The sequence below is a fragment of the Echinops telfairi genome, unplaced genomic scaffold, assembly GCF_000313985.2.
Source record: "Echinops telfairi isolate 266 unplaced genomic scaffold, ASM31398v2 ScPeMD7_70;HRSCAF=299, whole genome shotgun sequence".
NCBI lineage: Eukaryota > Metazoa > Chordata > Mammalia > Afrosoricida > Tenrecidae > Echinops > Echinops telfairi.
The window spans coordinates 5067741-5090610 of NW_022103968.1; the positions used below are offsets into that span (position 1 = coordinate 5067741).

Sequence of the window (22870 nt, forward strand, 5' to 3'; positions counted from 1 at the left end):
CCCTTCAGTTAATCTCACTTGTGTTTATGGGCCAGGCTGGCACAATAAACTAATTATCTCACCCCCCAACAGAGTCCGTGTCATTCTGCCTGGTTTGGCCATTAGGCAGTCATCACCCATGATGTAATCTGATGTGGCAAGCTAATCAGTTGTAAGAGGACATGGCTGTAAGGGACGCAGCTCCTCTCTTCTGTCTCCGCCCAGACCCGATGGATTCAAGGGCTGTGGCCGCCAACACCTTTTAACTCATGAGAGAGAAAGAAGAGAGAAGCCAACAGAGAGTGAGGGTCCCAATACCACCAAGAAGGATAAGCCACGCATGACACTAACCTTTATGCCCCAGGGTCCCCGAGCTGAACCTGCTGGACCTGGAAGATGATTACTTGAGACAGCTGGCCATCTCCCAGGGATGCTGCACCTACAGGTGTTGACAGAGACAAGGGCCTTGCCCCAACACTATGAACGAAAAGAGGTGCCAAGCTCTCCCCACCCCCGGAGCAGGCACCAGGAACTTGGGCCTCCAGCCGCCTAAACTGTGAGAGAATGCATTTGTGTTTGTGAACATCCCCCTCTTGTGGCGTTCTGTTACAGACGGTGTTAGGCCGGGTTGTTTAGAGAAGCAATCCAGTGACCCTCATCTGTGTCCAAGAAAACTTTACATCAAGAAGCAAGTTTGAATCCAAAAGGTGCCAAGCCCAGTCCAACTCAAGGCCATAGGTCCAGTGCTAACCGGGGCCCTCGTCAGACTCACCTGGATGCCAGGCTGCTGACCCTAGAAGGTGAAGTGGGCAGACCACAGGCCGGTGAGGGCACAGTCACGTGGATCCAAGGTCAATGCACTGAAGGATGGCAGGCCACCGACAGCTGTCATAGTTGGGCAGCCCACAGGGAGGTGGACACAGAGTCCAGTGAGAACCCCATGAGAAGGACAATCAATGGCAGAGAGAGATGGTCTCTGTTCATCTTGCTCTTAACCAAGAGGCTCGTGACATCAAGGAGACTGATGGAGAGCTTTGAGCCCACCCCTAGCCAGGAGTGTCCAACCGTCCCAATGGCTGGGACACCACTGCTGCCTCTGCAGACCTTCAGAACGTGGCTGCTCTTCCTTCCTGACGTGGCCGTGTGGACCAGAGGTCGGGAACAGGCTGGCTTTGAAGCCAAATGGAACCAAGGTTAGGGTGATCATTAGGTTTTAGTGTGCCAGCATGGAACCTCTGAGAAGATATGGGTGGAGTTTAGCCTGTCAATCAGGTCACAGCTTCACAGCTTGATGATCTCCTTTGGAGGTGCGACTGAGATAAGTGGTTCTCCAAAGAGCAGCCCCCCCCCCCCTCTCTCGGCCTCCACCTTCTGGCTTGCTGACCTGGATGGCTGCCAGAGCCCTGGAGCTGCATCCACCACCATTGGACCCACAAGTCTTGGCACCCACCTGCATTCAGCATCATTACGTGGTTTTGTGAGTCTGAAGAGGGACTTATGGACCAGTGAGTTGGACTGAGCTGGGACGTTCTCTTGACAGACAATTACTTCTTGATATAAAGCTCTTTCTTACACAGATATGAGTGTCACTGGATTTGTTTCTGTCGTCGAGCCGGCCTGACACAGCCAGGGACTGAGCTACATAGCTTTGGACCCACCACTTAACCTCTCTGAGTATCTCTTCTTACCAGGGAGCTAACAGCAGGCCCTGCCCCAGAGAGTCTCTGATGAGATCAGTAAGAAAATACATGTGAGACTTTCTGGAGCCAAGGAGGCTGGCTGGATGAACGAACCCCTGAAGCCATTGCCCAGAAATCATCTTTGATCCTTAAACCCGTAACACCCCCCTGAAGTCATCTTACAGCCAAATAATAGGGAAGCTTAACTAGCTAAGAAAGGACCAGCCTCAAGGACGGTGCTCTTTGAAGAGCGATCTGCAGGGCACAAAGGAGGCCTGGTGGAGTGGTGAGTTACGTGCTAGGCTGCTCACTGTGAAGTCAGCAGTTTGATCCCACCAGCCGCTCTGTGGGAGAGAGATGAGGTTGTCTGTCCCCGGGAGGATCCACAGCCTCAGAAACCCACCCAGACTCTTTTGCTCTGTCTCGTAGGGTTGCTGTGAGCCAGAATCAACTGCACAATCATGAGTTTGGCTTTTGATAAGAGGGCTTGGTCACATTGACAACTCCGATGATTAGGTAGGCACTTACGGGACTTCAGTGCCTTAAGCGTCACTCCTCCTGCAGGGCCTGGCCTCTCCTGATGCATGTCCACATACACGAGGCAAAGCCTCACCGGCCACACTTCTCAGGAGCATTCCGGCTGCACTTCTTCTTCCCAGACAGAGTCACTGTCCTGCTGGACACTCGAGGGATGACCCGTCTTCTTGGCCAGTCCCTTGATCCCCCACATCCATTTTCCTCGGGTCTTCCCTCTTCACAGCCCACGGGCCAGCCCTCCTCTGTAAGAGTCGGAATCCACCTTGTGGCCGCAGGTGGATGAAAACCCTCAGAGCTGTATTTGCAAACCCTTGTGAACAGAAAGCCATTACTCACATTTCTGTCTGGGTGATTTTGTAATTTGCGGAGTAATAGGCTTTGGAGAAGCCAATCTTGTGCAGGAAACGGAGCCGGGGCTGTGCTGGAATACCAAATGGCTGCGCTAGCAGGGAGCTCTCTCTCCAGCGCCCCCATTGTGCAGGTGATCTAATTGCAGGGAGGCCCCATGGTGCCTTCTGGAGCTAATTGGCAAACTAGTTGCCTTATGACATGAGTGTGTGGCACAGAGTAATGAAGTCCCCCACCCCGGACGTACAACCTTAGAAGGAACGATGGAGAAAGGTTGGCATGTGGAGTGAGTTTTTTCATAGCCTGAGAAAGTGATGCCAATCTTGTAGCTCTTATTCCACTATCTCCTCGATTTTGGCTGTTCTAAAGTTAATAAGTTGTCAGGCAGGGCTGATGGTGCTGGCCTGACAGCCTCTGGAATTTTTGAAATAATGAAAAAGTGAATGTGACTGTCCCCCCTGCCTGCGGTCCCCTCGCGATGAACAATACCTTGAACTCTCTCTCGCCTTTAATCAATCCGGCCAGTTTAGACACACTGTACTCCAATTAGACTCCTTTGATATAAGATTATCCTGCCGTCACAGATCGTCAACATCGTGAATTCATTTTGAGGTGCCAACTGGGTGCCCTGGTGGAGCTAACCACATGGTCAGTGGTTCCAGCCAGCTGCCCTCATGTTAGGGGGAGCGGGGAGGGTGGGGGGAGTGAGGTGGCTTGCTCCTGGGAACCCCATCCCCTCCTTCAATGGGAGGAAGCATCCACCAGTATCTCAGACCCTGCCGGAGCCCCCGGGTATAACTGCAGTCCCATGGCTGTTACACTTCAAGGTCATTGGTTGACATTGAAAAGCAGTTGGGGCCTTTTCTTTTTCTCAGGGGGAAATAGTCATTGGTCTTTGTCTTGCCATCTGAGTCACTGTTTAAAGACTTATAATTAATTGTCCTGCTGTTAAGCTGCCACATTGCTCTGTTAACCGGCTCGCTGACCAAATGCTGGTCTCCACCTCCGGCCTTCCTGATGGGTTTTCCGTATCGTCCCGACAGGAGACAAGGTCTCCTTCCTGCGCCATCCATCTCCACAAGCTCCCCCTCCCTTGTCTGGCTGGCAGCCCCTAAATGATGTCTCCGTGTTGTACAACTTCCTCCATCTGTTACTCCCCTTAACGTTGAGTCAGGAGCTTCCGGCATTGTTGAGAACTGAATCATCAAGTTATTAAGAAGAGAGACAAGACGAAATGTTATGAATATGAGTTCACTGGGAAATTATAAGCAGACCTTGCGGTCCGGCTCCGCTTTCACGTGACTGCTGAGTTGGAGAGTGGCTGTCCCAAGGTCTGGCCACCTTTCTGGCTGGTCCACCTTCTCCACCACCAAGAGCAGTGCCCTCTCCCAGCCCTGATGCCCCCTACCCACTGGGGCCTGGGCGCCCTTCCCCAGCCCTGAGGCACCATCCCCTCTCTGTCTTGTTCTACTCCTTTCCAATGGCCACTCCCCATGAACGCCTACCATCCAGGGCCACCCTCGACGTCCCCTCCTACCCCTCTGCTTCCCTGCAGCACTCCGATTGGGGAAGGTGGGTCTCCCTTCCTGCCCCCCTTATCCACCCCCTTCTTGCTTCTGCCCCCTCATCAAGACCATGCCTTCCGGGAGCCCTCTGCCACATGAACACCCATGACGCCACCTCTGTTGCCACCAAAGTTCTTTCCCTGTTGTGTCTGTGGCCTCCTCTACCCACCCTGTCCCCTGTCCCCTGTCCCTTCCCAGATCCCACTTCCTCTGTTCCTGACATCTGGCTCTGGCCGCTGCCCCTGGAAGTGTCCTGCCCAGGGGACTGGAGGAAACTCGGTCCAGGGGTACATGCAGGATGGAGAGAGGGCCTGGGCAGGGACACCAGGGAGTGAGGAGCCTCCTGCGTGTGGTTTTCGGGGGACAGGTCCTTGGTGTAAGCAATGGCATGTATGTGCTGTGTCTGGAGGACACAGGACGTGAGTCCCCTGGCTGTTGGGCGCAGCTCACACCCATCCAAGAGCCTGGGTGATGGAAGCGAGGCAGGTCCTGCGTGCACCCGAATCTACGTGAAGCAGAGATCACCCCACCTCCAGGCGGGGCTGGGAGGGACCTTGACCAAGCTGAGTGTGAGGAGAGAGGGTCCATCACTGCTCCTTCTCAGCATCTTCCTCCTCTGTCCCCCACCCCCCGACCTTCTCCATCAGGACTCAGGTTGCAAAGCCAGGCTCCATCCAGGGCAGGGATTTCCAGAGGATGCCACGCTTCCGGTTCTGGTCTGTATGGCTGCCGCCCTTGTCACCGCCCTTTCCAACCAGCATCCCCCTGAGATCCCTGATTGCATCCGCATCTGAGGGGCCTGGAGGTATGAGGGAAAGCAGCCTCCCCTGGAGCCCCTGGACCAGGCCCGAGAGGGGAGTGTGGAGCTGGCTTTGCATGGGTCACATGAGTGCCACATTGTGCGTGGCCTGGAGTGGAACCACAGGGTGTGAAGCGTGGTCACAGTGTCCCTCTGCCATAGCAGATGTGCCTGAGGAGTGAGCTCAGGCTGTGAATGAAACGGGTGCCGCCGGCAGGGCCGGGTGAGTGCGCTCTGAGCTGCGGTGCCGCTGTTCATGCGCCTGCAGCTGCTCGGGAAAAGCCCCACTAAAGATGGGCCGCCCCGGATGGCGGATGAAGGTCCATCTTCCTTACTTCAGGAGGTGGTGTGCTCGCCTAGCAGAATCGTGGCGGCTCCATAGTTACTCGCTGGGAGTCAGACCCGGCTCAACAGGCCTGCCATCACCACTGCCCCCATGCTGCCGGAGGTCCAGCAACTGGCTGCTTGGTGGGTGGCCGGGTAGGCAGTGCCTTCCCTGCCCACTGCACTGGCAGCAGAGGTCAGGGTTTGAAGTGAACTGACCTGCCTTCACCCTGGCATGGCCAGTCCAGGAGCTGTTTCAAAGCATGTGTCAGTCCTTCCAGGTTGTCTAGGGCAACAGATCCAGGGACACTCATCTGTGTGCAGGAAAGAACTTCATATCAACAAGTCATCAGTCAAGAAGGCACCCCAGCACAACTCAAGTCCATCAGCCCGAGACTGGTCCATAAGTCATTCTTCAGGCTCAAGGAGCCCCATGCCAGTAACCTAGACTCAGAATGGTGAACTGGGAGGCAGGCCGGTCACGGGCTGGTGGGTGCAGAGTCTTGTGGATCCAAAGCCAGTGGAAACACCACGGCAGGACCCCGACAGCCCGCAGGGTCAGCGGCAGAGTCCCAGCGAGCAGGAAGGCAACGTTGCCAAAAGAGCCATTATCTCTGTTGCTCTGGCTTATGGCATCAAAGAGGTGTCATCAGGCTGCAGCTTGATGGACAGGTTGAAACCCCCCCACCCTAAGTGAGGAGTGTCCGGTTGACATGCCTGTTGGGTCCGGGGCCCTTGGTGTCTGACCTGCGGCCACTGGCTGTGATACAGCTCCCTCCCACGTCCCCCTCCCAGCAACTCTGGTGCCATCCCTCAGGGCCCAGCCAGTTGTCACTCTCTCTGCCAAGCCTCTCCTTCCATGATGCCCACCAACCTGCCCATCCATCCCATGGGACTGTGCTCCCACCATGTGGCAGTCCCCTTGCACTGGGTTCTATTGCCCCTTCAGACTACAGCTCCCATGAGGACTGGGTGGTCTGCCTTCCCAACAGGGAGTCCAGCACATAGCTCAGAGTGGGCACGCCGACCAACGTCCAGGGGTTATGTGGCACAGGCTCGGAGGATGCTGCAAAGCCACTGAGACCCTGAAGAGCCCCATGCTCTGCTCAGACGAGGGAAGGCCCGTTTGCTCACATGGCAGCTTCTGTTAGAACACCCGGGGCTTTCTTCCCTTTCCCAGAAGCTCAGGAGTCGGCTGTTTCTGTGTGTCCCGAATCCTTTATCCACGTGGGCGCTGCTGCTTGGATGAGCACTCGTTCCTGCCCTGGTCTCTGCATGGACGTGTAAATGTGCACAGCTCTGCTCCCACCTGCCGGGGAATCAGCAGGGGCCGGATGGTGGTGCCCAAGCTATTGTCTCAGCAGGCGGCTCAGCCTCACACCCAGGCTGCAGAGGCTGCTGGTTTCCAGCGTGCAATTTTTCCTCACTCAGAAATGCACGGTGCTAGTCTAAGATGAGCGAGGCAGAGGGACGCCGTGAGACAGGACCTCCACGTGTGTGGTGTGGGGTCTTGGTCCACCCGAGCAAGTTACAGCCCTTCTGTTGGCTGTAAGTCAGGGAGGGGCGAGGCCAGGTCGGTGGCTGCCTCCCTCATCATTTCATGTGTCTGTCTGTCCACAGAGGCCTCATCTCCAGCGACTTCACGGAAACCCACTACCTGCAGGATGGTCGGGATGTCTCCCTCACGCGAAATTACACGGTAACACCCACCTGGGCTCAGCCCATCCCCCTGCACGGTCCCATCCCCACTCACACGCTGAGGCTGTCCCAGCTAGCGCAAAGCCTCAGGCCCGGTTCTGGACTTGGGTCCCAGGAAGGGCTTGCATGCCATTCAGCGCTTCGGCCTTGACTTCATCACTCTGGAAAATGCCTTCCACCTGTGACCCTCATGGGGCTTTGTCACAGAGCTGACCTCCACCCCACCTTCCAAGGACCCTACTGGGGTGTCCCGTGGGGCCGATCCTTTCCTTACAGAGAGGAGCCCTGGCAGAGCAGTGGGTTACATGTTGGGCTGCTAACCACAAGGTCAGCAGTTCAGTCCCACTAGCCTCCAGAGAGCTGTGTGCTCCCATAAAGAAGGACAGGCTCAGAAATCCTACCAAGCAGGTGCAGGCTACCTTGGAGGGTCACTGTGAGTCTGAATCGATTCGGTGTTAATGGCTTTCTTTCTAGAAAGATAAGTAAGTCAAGCTTGGCCTTGGCCCGCAAGATGAGCATACCTGGGCTGGGCTTTGCAAAGTTACACGGACAGAAATTCTAAGGGAGATGGGTCCTCAGGCTTTATCTGAAGCGAATCCTCCGTGGGGGTGTGATGCTGTGTCCTGGATGTCACGATTTGGTTGGCTTTTCTTGCATTGAAGACCACCTGGCACCTGGACACAGTCCTACTTCTGCTTATTCACTGAGCAAACTTGCACTGCACTTCCTGTGGGCTGCGCTTCCTCTGTGAGTGTAGGGTTCCAAGAGACCAAGGCAGGCTCGCAGCTCCCCTGCTCCCACGCTCGGGCCACTGAGAAGGGTGTGATCAGTCTCGGCATAGAGGAGGGTCTGAGGCTTCAGAGGGATGAGCCGTCAAATCACGGTGACGGCTGTAGTGCTGGCTGTGTCACGTGACTGGCCCTCAGCACCAAGACTTTCTACTTCCGGTCGCACCGAGGGATCAATTGCTGCAGCTCTCGTAGTGCAAAGAAAGATGAAGCTCTTGGATAAAGTATAAGCATCATACAAGCACATAAGGACATCTGTGAACGCCCGGTCAAGCTGAAAGAAAAGCCCAAGAGGAGAGACCAACGGGAAATGTAAAACTAGGGTGGTAGACTTGGGAATTGGAGACCCAGGACCCTCAGAGCTGACTCAGCACCTGGAGGAGGGACCCAGTGAACCTGAACCGTGGTGGAACAAGAGGAGCCGGCTCTTACTGTTAAGAATCTCCCAAGGGGGACCCCCAGAAGGCCCCACTTCCTCTGAAAAGGTGACAAGAGCGAATGTTGATGTCAGATGGCCGATGGGGCAAAGAGTTCACAAGAAAGAGATGGAAATTGCAGGCATGTGAGTGTCCACATGTTGGTTAGCAGCTCAGGAATGGAGTACCCAGCTGAGATTGTTGACCTGGAAATGAGTCCTCAATCAGTGGGGTCCCTAGGCCTTAAGCTGAGAGCCAGCCTCCAATGCAGAGAGATTTCTACAACCTGGATGACGGGAGTTGCCTCTCTCTCGAAAAGAAAAATGGGAATCACAACAAACATTGCAGATGAGTCTAAACTCAGAGCCCCCTGGAGAGGTGCGTGGGCGGGCCAGGGAAATGAGAGAACATAGGTGGTCCGAAAAGCAGGGGCGCATGTAAGTGTTTCTAAGAGATTAAGTACTGCTGTGTAACATGAGCCTAATCAGAATTTCCATAATGAGCAAATAAGGGAGGGAATTTAAAAGGGGCAGTGCTTAGACAGAGTACGAGGAGGCATTCCCCTGGACTTGACATGCATGCATCTTAAAGAAACCGTACCACGTCCCAGGCAGGAAGAACAAAGAGGAAGCTAGTCCAGGGTGACGGAAGAGCGAAGCTGCAGGACTCCTGGGATAAAAATCGTGTGGCCACGTGAAAGCCGTGGGAGGTGTGAACCAAACCACGCAGTTACGCTGACAGCAGCTATGGAATAAGACCTTCAGAACACGAAGGGGAAGTTGTCAACCTCACTCTGTATTCCAGTGATAGGAAATAGACGCTGTCATGCAAAGACCCCAGAACCTGCCCACCAGAGATCCCGCCCCCAAGGGTCTCTGCTAAGAAGGCATCAGAACACCAGGGAAAAGGAGGCCTGAAGGGGCCCTGGAAAGAAGATGGGGCACCCGGAATCATCGGGATTCGCTCTTTCAAATACTAACGACACTCACGAGGACTAAATTTGGGTGACAGCAAGCAAGATGGGTGAATAGCTTTACTAATTTTAAGAAAATTATACTACAGCATAATAGATGTATTGGATAGCTCAGGATTTTGATAAGTAAGGGAGGTGTCATACAAATTGTAAGTGCTTGTCACCATTCTAGGAAGAGAAAAACAGGATGTATAATTGCAAATAAAGAAAGACTAAATGAAGGACGAGAAGCACAGGGCCCGCAGAGTGAATATGAAACAGAGTTGACATGTGAAAATGAGCCGGCTTATTATAGGCCCGTGGTCGCATTCACTATATGGAAACAGGCTGGCTCTGCTTGTTAAAATAAAGACGGATGGCTTGCACAAGATTTAGGGAAAAATAACCACCATGTAACTTTCCCCCAGAATCATACCCACACTGCAAAACAAGCAGTGATGGACGGGTTGCCTTGATCCCAGACCACTGCAACAAAAGCACTATCCCAATAGAGCGAGAGCAGAGCTTCAGTTTCCCTGTGCATGGAAAAGTTAGGACTATGCTCTATGGGGGTCTAGCAAGATGGATTGGTGGTGCTGTGGGGTGAGCATGAGGCTACAATCCCCAAGGTTGCTGGCTCAGTCCCACCAGCCCACTCCATGTAGGAAAGACGAGGCTGTCTGCTCCCAGAAAGAATGACCTTCTCAGAAACCCTGTGGAGCAGTTCTGCTCTGCCCTCCAGGGTCCCTAAGAGTGGTGATGGGTCCCATTGGCCGTGGGTGTTGGATCTGGTCTATTCAGTGTGCCAATGACATTCTAAGAAAGTGTGAGCTCAACTGGGACACAGAGGCAAAGTCAGGCCATTGCCATTGGAAAACATGGCGCCGGTAGGCTTGCTGGCCACAGAATGGCCGCACACTTCCTGTTTGTAGATGACTCTGTGCGCAAAGCCCAATACAATGGCATATGCCTGTGAAAAGGCACAGCTGCCGCCACCTGCCCTTCTCCAAATCACTCCCCCACCCCAGCCCCTTGGCTGTTGCTGAGCTACTTAGGATAGGCATGAAGGCCATTGGGTAAAGAAAACTCTCACCTCCAAGTCCAGGCACCTGCGAAGCAACCTAGAAGGGACCATGGGTGGACAGGAAGGGTCCTTACCTCCATGGGGCTCCAGACTTGGTATTTTGTAATGGTTCTGTGATTGATGCAGGGCGGGAGGGGGAAGGTTGCTTTTTCTCTTCTCATTTCACCATGAGGTTATTTCCTGAAAGGACAGATGTCAAGGCCATGCCCCCACCCCCTCCTCCCTCTGCTTCCTATTCTCCCATGAAAGCAACTTTCCAGAAGAGAGGGGTGAGGGAAGACAAGCCCTGGTCCCCACTGGCCCCAGCCCATTGGGGTGGCGCAGGGGACAGACGCCTGCACTAGACGAGCAAAGAGGCCTATCTTGCCATCTGCCTTCCATCACAGAGTGCACCGTCCCTGCCTCCCCATGGTACCCTAGAATAACCCAGCCCTGGTACCCTGCCGACCCAGCTTCCCTTCAGCCGGTCCTCGGGCCTCCACTGGCAAGAAGCAGGAGGAAAGAGGGAAATGAGTGGGAAGGTTTGCTTCTGCCCAGAACCAAACTGTGTCCAGCAACAGAACATCCCAGACCAAGGACCCAGTGCCACGGAGCCAACTGGCTCCTGGCAGCCTAATGGGAATGAGTAGGCCTGCCAATCTTTCATTAATAGCAATTTTTATTGTGAATGAGATGGGGGCTTACATTTCAGATCATCAGCTTTGGTTTCAGTGGTTTGAACCCAGTCAGACCTCCCCCAGCTCCCCCTCCAAATAGCCTACCCTTCACCCGACCCTTGACAGGCGCATCTCTTGACGGGGGCTGACTGCCTGATGGTTCTCCAGAGAGAGTCTGCAGGGTGTGAGCTGTGGCTGCTTGCTTTAACCACAGCACCACTCGGGCTCCTACAGAAGATACACGAAGGCCCCTTTGGGTAGAGCCCAACCCGATACTACTTTCCGTGGACCGTCACCCGGCTCTCTGAGTCTGTCCTCGCTGGGTTATGCTGGACGGACAGAGACCCCACAGAGACCCCACGGGCAGCCCCTGCGTCTTAGGCTCCCGTAAGAGCGGTGGCAGTTGCAGAGGGCCTGTGGGACTGCCCACCAGGCTGCAGCGTCAGGATGAGGACGGAGAAGCTGGTTCACCGCTCCCCTCGCCAGCAGTGGTGGGGTGGGGGTGGGGCCGCCAGGGCTGCCCCAGCCTCAGGCTGTCTTCCGTGGGGAGGTGACAGAGTCAGCATTCAGGCTGTTTTTGTTGGCTCTGGGTGGAAGGCAGAGAGATGTGCTGACTCATCTCCTCATTCCTGAGCCCTCACACAAAGCAGTTTCATCATTTTGGTGAGGCATCAACCCAGGGCTGCCGTGAGGCTGGAGCGCTGCCGGGCCCCTGGTCAGTGTTGAATCTCTCAGTGGGGTTGGCGGTCAGTCCTGAGCAGCGTGGTGGCTGGTTTGGATTCTGGAACTGCGTGCCCCGGCTCTCCAGGCAGGGTGGCACTGGAGGCTGTACCCTATTCTGGTGCCACAGCACAGGGAGATTGTGCTAGAGTGGCATGGTACTGCTACCTCCAAAGTCAACATTTCGAAACCACCAGCAGTTCAATGGGAGAAAGACGGGCTTTCTACTCCTGGAAAGAATAACAGACGCGGAAAATCACGGGCAGTTCAACCCTGTGCTCCGGGGTCGCTGTGAGTCCCCATCGACTAGAAGGTGATGAGTTATTGTCGCTTTTAGAGGCTCGTGGGGGACAGTGCACTAGAGACCGATACTTTTCATCCCCAAAGACACCGCTGAGGGCAGCTAGGACCCTTGGGAGAGTTGTTTACGGTGGTCCCGGTGCCGCAGAAATTCACCCGCCTGTGGCTCGCATCACCTGTGCTCAGGGTAAGTCACTGAATGACCTGAAACAGAAGAGGGGAGCCCTGTGGGGCAAGGAGGGAGGAGAGAGCCATCAGGAGAGTCGTCACAGCAGAGCCCCCCCTGGGCTGTGGCCTGAGCTCTAGGGCTGTGTATGCAGTAACCAGCCCCCAGCTCCTTGGTCCTTTGACAGCCCCCCTCCCCACGACTCCCACCCATCCTGGGGCTTGAGCACCTGGGCAACAAGCTAGCCTTAACACAAAACCAAAGCCTCGCTCCCTGCCACAGTCTATTCCAACTCACGGTGACCCCACGCAACAGAGTGGAACTGCCCCGTGGGTTTCCGAGACTCTACAATCATGACAGGAGTAGAATGCTGGGTCAGCAGACTGAGCTGAGCAGAGATGGGGTGGGGGGTGGTGTCGGTGGATGCAGCTGGGTCTTTGGAGATGGGAACATGTTAGAAATGGCTAAGCCATGGTTTGGGAGGTGTTTTGAAACTCTTGGGGCCATCAGAGGGAGGAAATGGGGTGCTGTCTGAGAAGATAGGTGCAGACACGGAAGTCCCTGGCTGGTTAACACAAATGGTTCACACACTCAGCTGCTGCTCTTGGGGTTGGAAGCTCGAGCCCAACCAGAGGCTCCTCAGAAGGCAGCTCCTGGGGTTGACCAGCCTCTGAAGAATCAGGCGTTGAGAGCCGTATGGAGTGCAGTTCTGCCCTGTCACACATGGGGTCACTTGGTAGCAGCTGGCTGGGCAGAGGGGGCACTGTCCACTGAACAGGACCATCCTTGAGCATGGTGGCTGCCAGCTGAGTCTGTCACTGCTGTGGCTAATTCCAGACCAGACAGCCCCGTGTGTGCAAAGTCACATGGCCTTGGTGGCTCCTGCCTCCTGACTTAGGTGTGTGGAGGCAGCTGATCCCAGATGCAGGGGCCGAACACACCCGGGGGGCCTTCCAGAGGTGGCATCATGGCCCACCCCCACCTCCTTCCACCATCAAAGAGGGCCACCTCTATCCACCCCCAAAGGTCACAGATGGCCCACCCCCACCTCCTTCCACCATCAAAGGGCCACCTCCATCCACCCCCAAAGGTCACAGTTGCCATCAAGCCAACAGCATCACCCCATGGCGACCATGTGCGTGAGAGACAAACTGCCACTCAGCCCCCGTGACTTCCAAGGCTGGTTCTTCCCCAAGTAGATTGCCAGCATGTTCTTGCCAGGCACTCTGGGTAGACCCTAACACCCAGCCTTTGGTGAACAGCCAAGCATGCCCATCAGCTGACCGCCTAGGCAAGCACGTCCCCTCCACTGTCACGTGGCCCAGCCAGTCACAGGGCCCACGGTGTGGCGTGTGACTCACAAATACAGAGCTGCAGGATAGTCCCCGGGTTAGAAAAATGAAATAGCCATTTGTCTAGCATTTCGTGAATCATCTGTATCGACCAGGTGGTAGGGGGCAGGGATAGCGAATATTACAAAACCATGCATTGTCCTGCAGAGTCTGGATGAGGGGGGCTCTGGGAATGATGTCCCCTGGTCCGAGAGTGTCATCGCTGTCTGGGATGAGCAGTGAGCTTGTTAGGCCAATAGCTGCAGATAAGCTTCACCCGGTTCTTAAAGCTGGTCCTGATTAAAAGAGGTGAGTGGCTCTCGGTGGCTAGTGGCTGATCAACAGGCAGACCCCCTTCGCCCCCCTTGGAAGCCTTGCTTCAGCCAAGTTGTTGAGCTGGCAATTGATTTTATCCTAATTTGTTCTCGGCGCATGCTTTAATGAGCTCGTGTTTCTGGGTATTTAATTCGAAAGTATGTTTGATACATCATTGATTAAAAAAGTAAATTGAGGCAAAGACTGAACCAGTCTGGAAGTCTTAGAGGTCAGTAATTAAGTTGTTGGCACCATTGTATCTTTCACATTTTTAATCGGCCCTGTTTTTTTTGTGTCTCTGGCTATACCCTACACCCCTAAAATGGGAAGGGGAACATTCTGTAATGTGGGCGAGGCCCCAAGAGGTCTGCACCTGTCCTGAACTAGTGGTGCATGGTCACCCCCAGGCAGCTGGAGCTACTATGCCAGCCACATACCCTCTCACGGTTCCAAATGCCCTTTAGTGGCAACACCAGGCCGTGCCCACCCTGCTCCTGCTCATTGTGTGCAGGTAGCGAGATCTGCCCTTAGGATCACTCCACTGTCACCCGACCCCATCTACCTACAGTCTGGGCCTGCCCCTTCGGACACCTCTTTGTTCCCAGAACTCAAAGGGCATCTCTCAAAGAACACAAGTGGCGCTGCCATCTGGACGTGGTGTTGCCAGCTTGAAGATTCTTCAGAGCAGGGTTAGGGTGGGGACGGCCCCCCGAAGTGTACAGACCGACGTGCAGAGGCGGCAGGAAGCAATAACTCCACTTTCGATCTTTTTGTTTAAGAGTGGTTTCCATGGTCATGCGGCAAAACTTTTTACTTACCCTCGTGCTGGAATAGGAAAGCTCTTTATTATAAAAACACAAGAGCTTCCCAAACGGATGTAGCCACTCAATGGAGTTCCAGCAGAAATCTCCATGGATTATTAGAGTTTTACAATTTGCTCCTGAAATTCACATCGAAGGAAGACGGGCATTACTGCCCTTGAGTCTATCGCTCCTCTAAGTAACCTTACAGGACAGACCAGGACGGCGCCTGTGGGCGTCAGAGACTGTAACTCTTCATGGGAGTAGAAGGCCTTATCGTCCTCTCCCAGGGTGGCTGGTAGCTTTGAACTGCTTACCTTCTGATTAGCAGCCCAACACATAACCACCACACCGCCAGGCTCCAAATAGTAGACCAGAAACGAGTAAAAAGCAATAGCAAAAAGAGTTCTGGCTCTCTCAATGATGCTAAGAAGATTCAGTGGGTAAAAGCGACCGTTTTTTAAAATAAATGGTACTGGGACAACTAGGTATCCACACGTAAAGAAATGACGTTAGATCCCTTACCTCACACCATATACAAGAAGTAGATCAAAATGGACCAAAGGCATAAGTGTAAGAGTGAAGACTATAAAACTCCTAGATAAGATGAGGGTAGCTCATCCTGGCCTCAGATTTGGCGATGGTTTCTGAGATACGACAGCAGAAGCACAAGCCAACCAAATGTTAACAAATGGAAAAGATGAGGCTTCGATATTTAGACCGTCCCGGTTCATAAAGGCACAGGAAATCAGACAGACCCACTGAGACAGTCACATGACATCAGTGTGGCTGCCAAAGGTGCAGGCTTCTGAGGCTTTGAAAGTTACCCCACCCCTGTGCCTTTCAGTGCCCGCTGAAAGTAGCCCCTTCAGCTCTTGCCTGCCTCCCTCCGTGAGGCCCCTCTAGCTAGGCCCTCAGGGTGTCATCAGCAGTGGAGGGCGTCTACTGCCAGGTGACCTGCCTTTCAGTCTCAGCGATTCTCTCTAGCACTTGATGGCCTTTCAGACCATGTCAAAGGAACCCCTGTGGTACCCGGGTAAAGCACTTGGATGCTTCCCACAGGGTTAGGGCTCCAAACCTGCTCAGGGGCTTCGTGACAGAGAAGATCGGGCACAGATTTGCCCCCATAGAGATGAAGCCTGAAGAGATACAAACTCGCTGCCGTGGGAGCAATCCTGAGCCGCGCGGTGTCGTGCTCTTTGCGTGGGGGCTGCTAACGACAAGGTCAGCGATTCAAAACCACCAGCCAAGCGACAGGAGAGACGTGAACTCATAAAGAGCCATCATCTTGGACACCCCAGGGGCTGTTCTACTCTTGTGAGTCACTGTGAGTCCATGGAAATTCTATTCCAGAAAATGCTACAGGGCCAGCCAATCGCCTTCTGTTACCTTGGCCACGGTAAGTTACAGCCGACTCTGTGGCACCCGGCAGCAGCGCATCGGCCAGCACTTGTCCTCAGGGCCTCCCCGTGTAAATGGGGGGCATCAGTAGGAGAGCCGTGTGGGCTTATCGAGGACGACATGTCCTTCGGGCTGTGCCATCAGGAAGCAGCACGCGATCAACATCTGAAGGCACAGCAGGTTACCGATAGTTTGTTTAGACGATGTCTTTAACAATATCTACTGAACAAGCAAAGGAAGAAGAACTCACAGGACGGGATAAAACATTTGCAAGTCATATCATATCCAGGATTTTTAATATCCAGATGATCTAAGGACTTCTGACAACCTAAAGACAAGCAAGCCCATTCTACAATGGCCAAGAGATTGGAATATGTATTGCTACAAACGCCCACGAATGGAAAGATGCGCAGGCCTCCAGGAAATGAACGTCAGGACGGTGAGCTCGATCGCACACAGTAACCCCATCAAAAGGAGAGAGGACTGTGAGCGTGATGAGCATGCAAAGCTCATTTCCTAAACATACTCGGCACTGCCTTCGAGCCGATGCTGACGCCTGGCGGGAACAGTGGCTAGTAGTGTCAAACTGCTGATTCTGCACCTAGCGGTCCAGCATGCCCCCCACTACTCCCCCAGGGCTCCCTCGGGGAGATGGGAAGTGGCTGCGAAGGCGGCCAAGTCTTCTTTGGGGGATGGGTGAAAATGTTTCGGCATTCAGGCGCAGCGATAGTTGCAAAAGACTGCGGCTACACGAGAAACCTCGGCATCTTCCAGCGTTTTGTGAACTCTGCTCTCGGCAAAAAGAGGCCTTGCTCTGATCCCGGGCGTCGTGCAGCACCGAGCACACAAACCGACCCAGTGGCTCATTGGCACAGGCGCTAACGCTGAGGGGACGGTGTCTTGAGGGGACGGTGTCTTGGGGAGACGGCCCCCAGAAGAAAAAGGGAGTTGTATACCTGGCCTGTCAACCCGTGAGAAAGGGACACCAGGTGGGGCCCAGCAAGCCCTGCTCTGGGAAAGGAAGGTGGGGGGGACAGCGAGATTCCAGCCTCAGCCCCCACCCACCCACCCACCCCCAGAAATAAATTCCAGATAGATTAAGGAGCGAGGCTTAAGTAGGAGGAGGAAATAAAGAACAGATGTAGATCCTTGAAGAAAGCTGCTGCCTTCGGTAATGCACAAAGTGCGCAGAGGGAGAGGGGGGGACATTTGGCATCGTGAAAATTAGTAGTTTGTTTTGTGGTGGTGTTTTTGTTTTTCACCACCAAAGACCTCGCGGGCAAAGTTAAAAGAAACTGTGTCGAGCAAGAGCCCCTGGAAGATGTACTCACAGTTCATGCCGCCACTGAAAGGTGGAGGGCGGGCCGTCCCATCCCAGGTGCCTCAGAAGAAAGGCCTGGCAATGGGGTTTTCCAAAAAACCATCCGCCGACGATGCTGGGGGTCGGTGTGCGCTCTGACTGGCCCAACAGCAGGCAGCATCTTCACGTCCAGGGTGCACACCGCAGGCCAAAGATCAGTCGACCAAAACCCGAACCCGCTGCCATCGAGTCAGTGCCGCCTCACAGCGACCCAGAGGACAGGGTGGCGCAGCTCCCTGCGGGAGGAGAAAGCCCCATCTTTCTCCCGAGGATTGGCTGGTGGTTTCGAACTGTTGACCTTGCCGATGACAGCCCAACGCGTAACCCCTATGCCACCAGGGCTCCCCCAAAGACCAACAAGACACACAAAATCGCAGCTGTGCCAGGAGGGGTGCTGTCATCGCTTCCTCTTGTCTCCCAGATGAGTCCCAGAGCCGTGCCTTCGAAGCGGCCAGAGACAGGACATGTCCAGCCCCTTCTCGTGGCAATGGCTGATGGCCTCGGCCACTCAGTCCCAGCTGGCCCCTCGTCCTTAGCAAAGTCAAGATGGTGCCAGTGTCTCATCAACAACTGGACACCAAGCCCAGCTCTGGGAAAGGCAGACGGCTCTTGTCCTGGGTACAGGAGCTATGTGCCACGGCGGGCACGTGGGCACAGTTGGAAACACAAGGATTCTCCTGGAAGGCACCACCTTAGTCTGCCAGGACCCCAGTCTAGCTGGCACACACAGGGCCAGAAAATAGAGCTGCCTAGACTGCATCGGGTGTGCCTGGCCAGCCAGCCCCCCCACAGGTTTACGCCCCCACCCTTACAAGAATAGAACCAACCTTGCTCCTGGACGTCACCACTGTCTGCACTGGGGCGCTGCCTTGCTGTGGTGCCTTTTTGCAAACGGCTGCATTCTCAGAGAGCTGAGCAGGCCTGTCACCCAAGGACCCCCATCTGCACTTAGAAGCCCCGTCCTAGCTGCTGAGACTGACGTCCAGCTCAGCGGTGGGTCATGTGGTGGGCTCCTGTCCCCCTTCCCTTCTTGTCCCCTTCCCATCATCTGCTTTTCCCCTCTTGCATAAGCCACAGAAGTCAGCCTGGCTCTCTCACCTCTCACAGTGCCCTTAAAGACCCTGTCCGGCTCCCCATCTACTTGTGCAAGACCCCTCACCGGAGGGGAGGGTGGGGATGTGGCCTGGTTTGTGGTGCCAGCTCAGGGCAGATTTCACATGAGAGGGCTCTCAGGAAGGCTGTGGTTCAGGGTGGCACTGGGAGCGTCCACTGCCCTGGTTGTGATTGGTAAGTAATCGGGTGGTATAATCCCAGATTGGGTCATGATGGGCTTGGCGCTAAAGGTCATGAACACTGGGTCAGTCTCTCTCACATGACAGCCCAGAGGGAGCAGCCGTGAGGGCAGGCCCTGGGTGGTGGTGGTGATAGGTGCCTCCGGGTCGGGTCGGAACCTCCTCTTCGGGGCAGTACACACAGCGGAATGAACACTGACCAGGCCGCGTGGTCACACAGATGTTGCCATGCCTGAACCCACTGGGGTGGCCACTGTGTCCATCCATCTTGTCAAAGGACTTCCTGTCTGTCACTGCCCCTCCACTTTATCCCACGTGAAGTCCTTCCCCAGGGACTGGTCTCTCCTGACCACAGGCCCAGAGTCTGTGAGTCAAAGTCTCTCCATTCCTGGCTTCTGAAGAACATTCCCGCTTCCAGAACAGCTCTGTGTGCTCTTGGCAGTCCCTGGGCCTTGGAATCTTCCTCGACGGCACCCTCATTCAAATGCATCGGTTCTTCTTCCGTCTTCCGTAGTCTGTGTTCAACCTTCCTATGCGCACGAGGCCGCTGAAAAGACCATCGCTCCTTGTACAAAGGAGCCATTCTCCCCTAACCTGCTTCCTCCTTCCTCGCAGGGTCACTGCTACTACCACGGGCATGTGCTCGGTCATCCCGGATCAGCGGTCAGTGTCAGCACTTGTTCCGGTCTCAGGTAAGCTCATTGTTTCCTATTCTTGATCAAACGGCAACAAGATGTGGCACCAGCGGGGGGGTGCTCCACTACGGTTGGGATCCTGACCCGCCCAGCAGCCCATAGGTGGATATCCAGCCAGCCATCACCCTCTGTGACATCGAACGAACAAACCCCTTGCTGTCACGCTAACACACAGCTCTCCTGCAGGACAGGCTAGAACTTCTCCTCCAGGTGTCCAAAGCAGCCAGGCTTTGTGCCAACAGACGGCCTCACCTTTCTAACACAAAGATCCCGGTGGGCTTGAACCAGTGACCTTTCAGATAGCAGGGCAGTGCTTCACCTGCTGTGCCGCCAGGGTTCCTTTCCGAAGGAGCAGCCATGGAAGCCTGGGGGAGCAGCTCCACTCTGCCAGCCACGAATCAAATCACAGGCAACAGGCTTGGTCTCAGGTGGTTCCTGAGGCCCTGAGAGCACGTGGGAAGGGTCTCACGGCCCGGGGCACCTCCTCGTGGGCAGCCTGGAGACAGCCTCCCTGCTAAGCCTTCTTTGCAGCCATGCTGCAGGCAACTCTCCCCAAGATGTGGGAATTATCCTCTGTGTATGTGACCCTGATGTTCAACACCTCCCGGTGGTCAGAGGTAGGGCCATCAGCATGACCGTGTAAGCTCCTTGCTCACAGAGCATTATAAAGGCCTTCCTTCCACTCAGGAGGAGACCAAGAAGGAGGAAGCTAACAGTTGCCAAGTTGAGTTGAACCGCCTCATAGCCGCTCCCTCCCAGAGGCAGTAGGTCCCATCAGCTCCCTCTGGGTGAGACCCAGCAAAGTTCCAGCTACCTCTGCATTTGACTGGGCTGACCGGGTTTGTGAACCAGCAGTGGGTTTTGTCCAAGCCCGACTGGCGTTGGCCTGTGGCACCGGAGTGTGGTTCTGTGGGAGCGGGAGAGGGGCGCCCGGGCGGGCAGCCGGGGAGCCCACGTGAGTCAACAGACAGGGTCCCGTTTTGTGTGTCAGCACAACTGCAAGGGCCTGTGGGTTAGTGTTGAATCATGAGAAAGAGCTCCTACTCACGTGTCCTGCACACAGGAACGACATGTTCCCTACAGACGGACAGACGTGTCACACATGCACCAGAAAACACCACCCACGAATCCACAGCACACATACAGATCACATGTTCCACATGCTCGTGACAGACATGTCGCATAAACATCAGGAAGCACCACCCATTAATCCACAGCACACGTACACATCACATGTTCTGTACACTCATGACAGATGTGTCTCACACATATCAGGAAGCACCACATATTAATACACAGCACATGTACAGATCACATGTTCCACATGCTCATGACAAACGTGTCTCACACACATCAGGAAGCACCACATATTAATACACAGCACATGTACAGATCACATGTTCTGTACACTCATGACAGATGTGTCACGCACACCACACACATTAGATACCACAAACATCACACATACCCCATCTAACACATCTCTATGCCAAATATGCCACACACACCACATGCAAATTATACCACAAAATACACATCACACATATTGCACACATCAAAAAACAAACATCACACCACATGCAGCTTACATCTATAATAGATCCTAATCACATATACCACACAAAGGCATACATGTCACATATAGTACATGCGCCAAAATCTATAAACGTCACATACCGCATACATACATAACTCACACACAACGTACATAATACATACTAGTCACACGTAGCACACTGAAAATATACATATCTCATTAATCATACCCACAAAAATGCAAACCTCACACAGGATCCACACACAACACATGGAAATCACACATACCACACACAAAAACATGCCACTCACATCACGCAACACACACATGCATATGTACCTCACACGTATTTTGGCATACCTGTCACCGAGTCCCATCCAACTCATCGTGGCCCGACAGGGCAGATAGAACTGTCCTTGTGGGTTTCCAAGACGAAATCTCTATGGGAGGAGGAAGCCTCATCTTTCTCGTGCAGAAGAACTGGTGGTTTTGAACTGTTGGCCTTGTGGTTAGCATCCCAATGCGTCACCACTGCACCACCAGGGCTCCTCTTGCGTTCGTACACTACTCTTTAAAAAGTGCTTCTGTCCACATGCCAAAGTAGATTCCTAACCACCTCTGTGACACAGCGGAGCACGGCTCAGGGCTCTGTGTGTAGGGCTCATGGGCATTGGTGTGTGTGCTTTGAGACTACGCTGCGTAACATTATTTGCACACTATTTCAGCACAGTCCTACCCATTGTCGTGATTTTCATATGTAAATTTTACTCTTGTCTGTCACTATTCTACGTGAAAAGCATCTCGCACAGCTTGACTAAAATAAGGTTGGTTCTTAAAATGTATTTTAATTAGCTTGCTGTAAAACTTGTTGAAGCAGACGCGAAGACTCTTCGAGGAGAGTCAATCACCGACGACAGGAAAGCACTCCCATCCCACTTCTGTAGATGCTCCTGAACTGGGTCATGCACCGCACAGCTCACTGAGAGCGAGGGACTCGAGCCCGGCAGTCTCCGTGGGAGGAAGATGGGGCTGTCTGCCCCTGGAGAAAGGGGGGGCTTGGACCCCCAAGGAGCAGCTCTAGTGTGTGAGGTTGGGTAGCTCTGTGTGAGCATCCACTCGGTGGTGTGGGTTTGGGTGTGGGGCCTCGAACTGGTGGCGCGGTGGTTAAGCGGTCAGCACTTTAAACTGACCAGCTGCTCTCCCGGGGAAAGACCTCGCAGTCTGCTTCCATAAAGATTTACGGCTTGGAAACCCCGCCGGGTAACTGGGAGTCAGCATCCTCGGCAGCACGGGGCTATTAAACTTTAAAGTCCAGTGAAATTGGTAAGCGAGCAGAACTGTCTTGTTCTTTGAACTTGCTTCCCTCCAGTTGATCACTCGTCCCAGAAAGAGGGAGCGCTTTGCCAGGCAAAGGGCAAGCAAGGCCGGGGAATGCCGGGAGATAAATGGGCCTCCTTCCCCAGCAGGTGGGGCACGTGCAGCCCACAGGCCAGACAAACCAACCCAAACTCACTGCCATCGAGTCAGTGCTGACTCAACCCCTGTGGGTTTCGGAACTGTAGTGTTGACGGGAGTACAAAGTGCCGTCTTTCGCCCCCAGAGCTGCTGCTGGTTTTGAATTACCGACCATGCAGAAGGTAGCCCCGACACAACTGCTAGCCCACCAGGGCTCCTGTGGCAGGCCACAGAGGGCCTGCAAAATCATCCATCCCAGCTGGCATCACACACACACAGAAGCCGTGCCAGCCATCACACGTGGGGGCAGTGAACTCAATGTTTGACCAGCATGGCCTTCAGATGATGTGAGAAATATCCCAAGGGCCCTTGACAGAAACACGGTTCCCCACCCTGCTTTGCAGCATCAACACTGAGAGCAGGCTAAACAGAGGCAGTCCATAGTGGTCCGATGACATAGCGGATGAGATCTCTGTTGACAATGCCAGGTTCTTGGAAGGTGGAGAGGAAAGTGCCCCCATGTGTGTTAGTGTAGCCCATGCTCTGGCACCTGTGTGTCCCCTGGTGGACAAAGTGCCAGCAGAGCTTCCAGACTGACAGACCAGGGGAGGACTGGGTCTCCTTCTGAAAACACTCCAGGGAAACTTGGATCCCAACTGGGTATGTCCGATTT

The 22870-nt window shown here is 54.3% G+C and overlaps 1 protein-coding gene across 1 annotated transcript in view; it reads left to right on the forward strand.

Moving 5' to 3' along the window:
• ADAM12 (ADAM metallopeptidase domain 12) overlaps positions 1 to 22870 on the forward strand; it is a 286161-nt gene that overhangs the window by 169601 nt on the left and 93690 nt on the right. Inside the window, 2 exon segments of the mRNA XM_045291382.1 lie at positions 6852 to 6930; positions 19126 to 19202. Coding sequence (XP_045147317.1) covers positions 6852 to 6930; positions 19126 to 19202 — 156 coding nt within the window.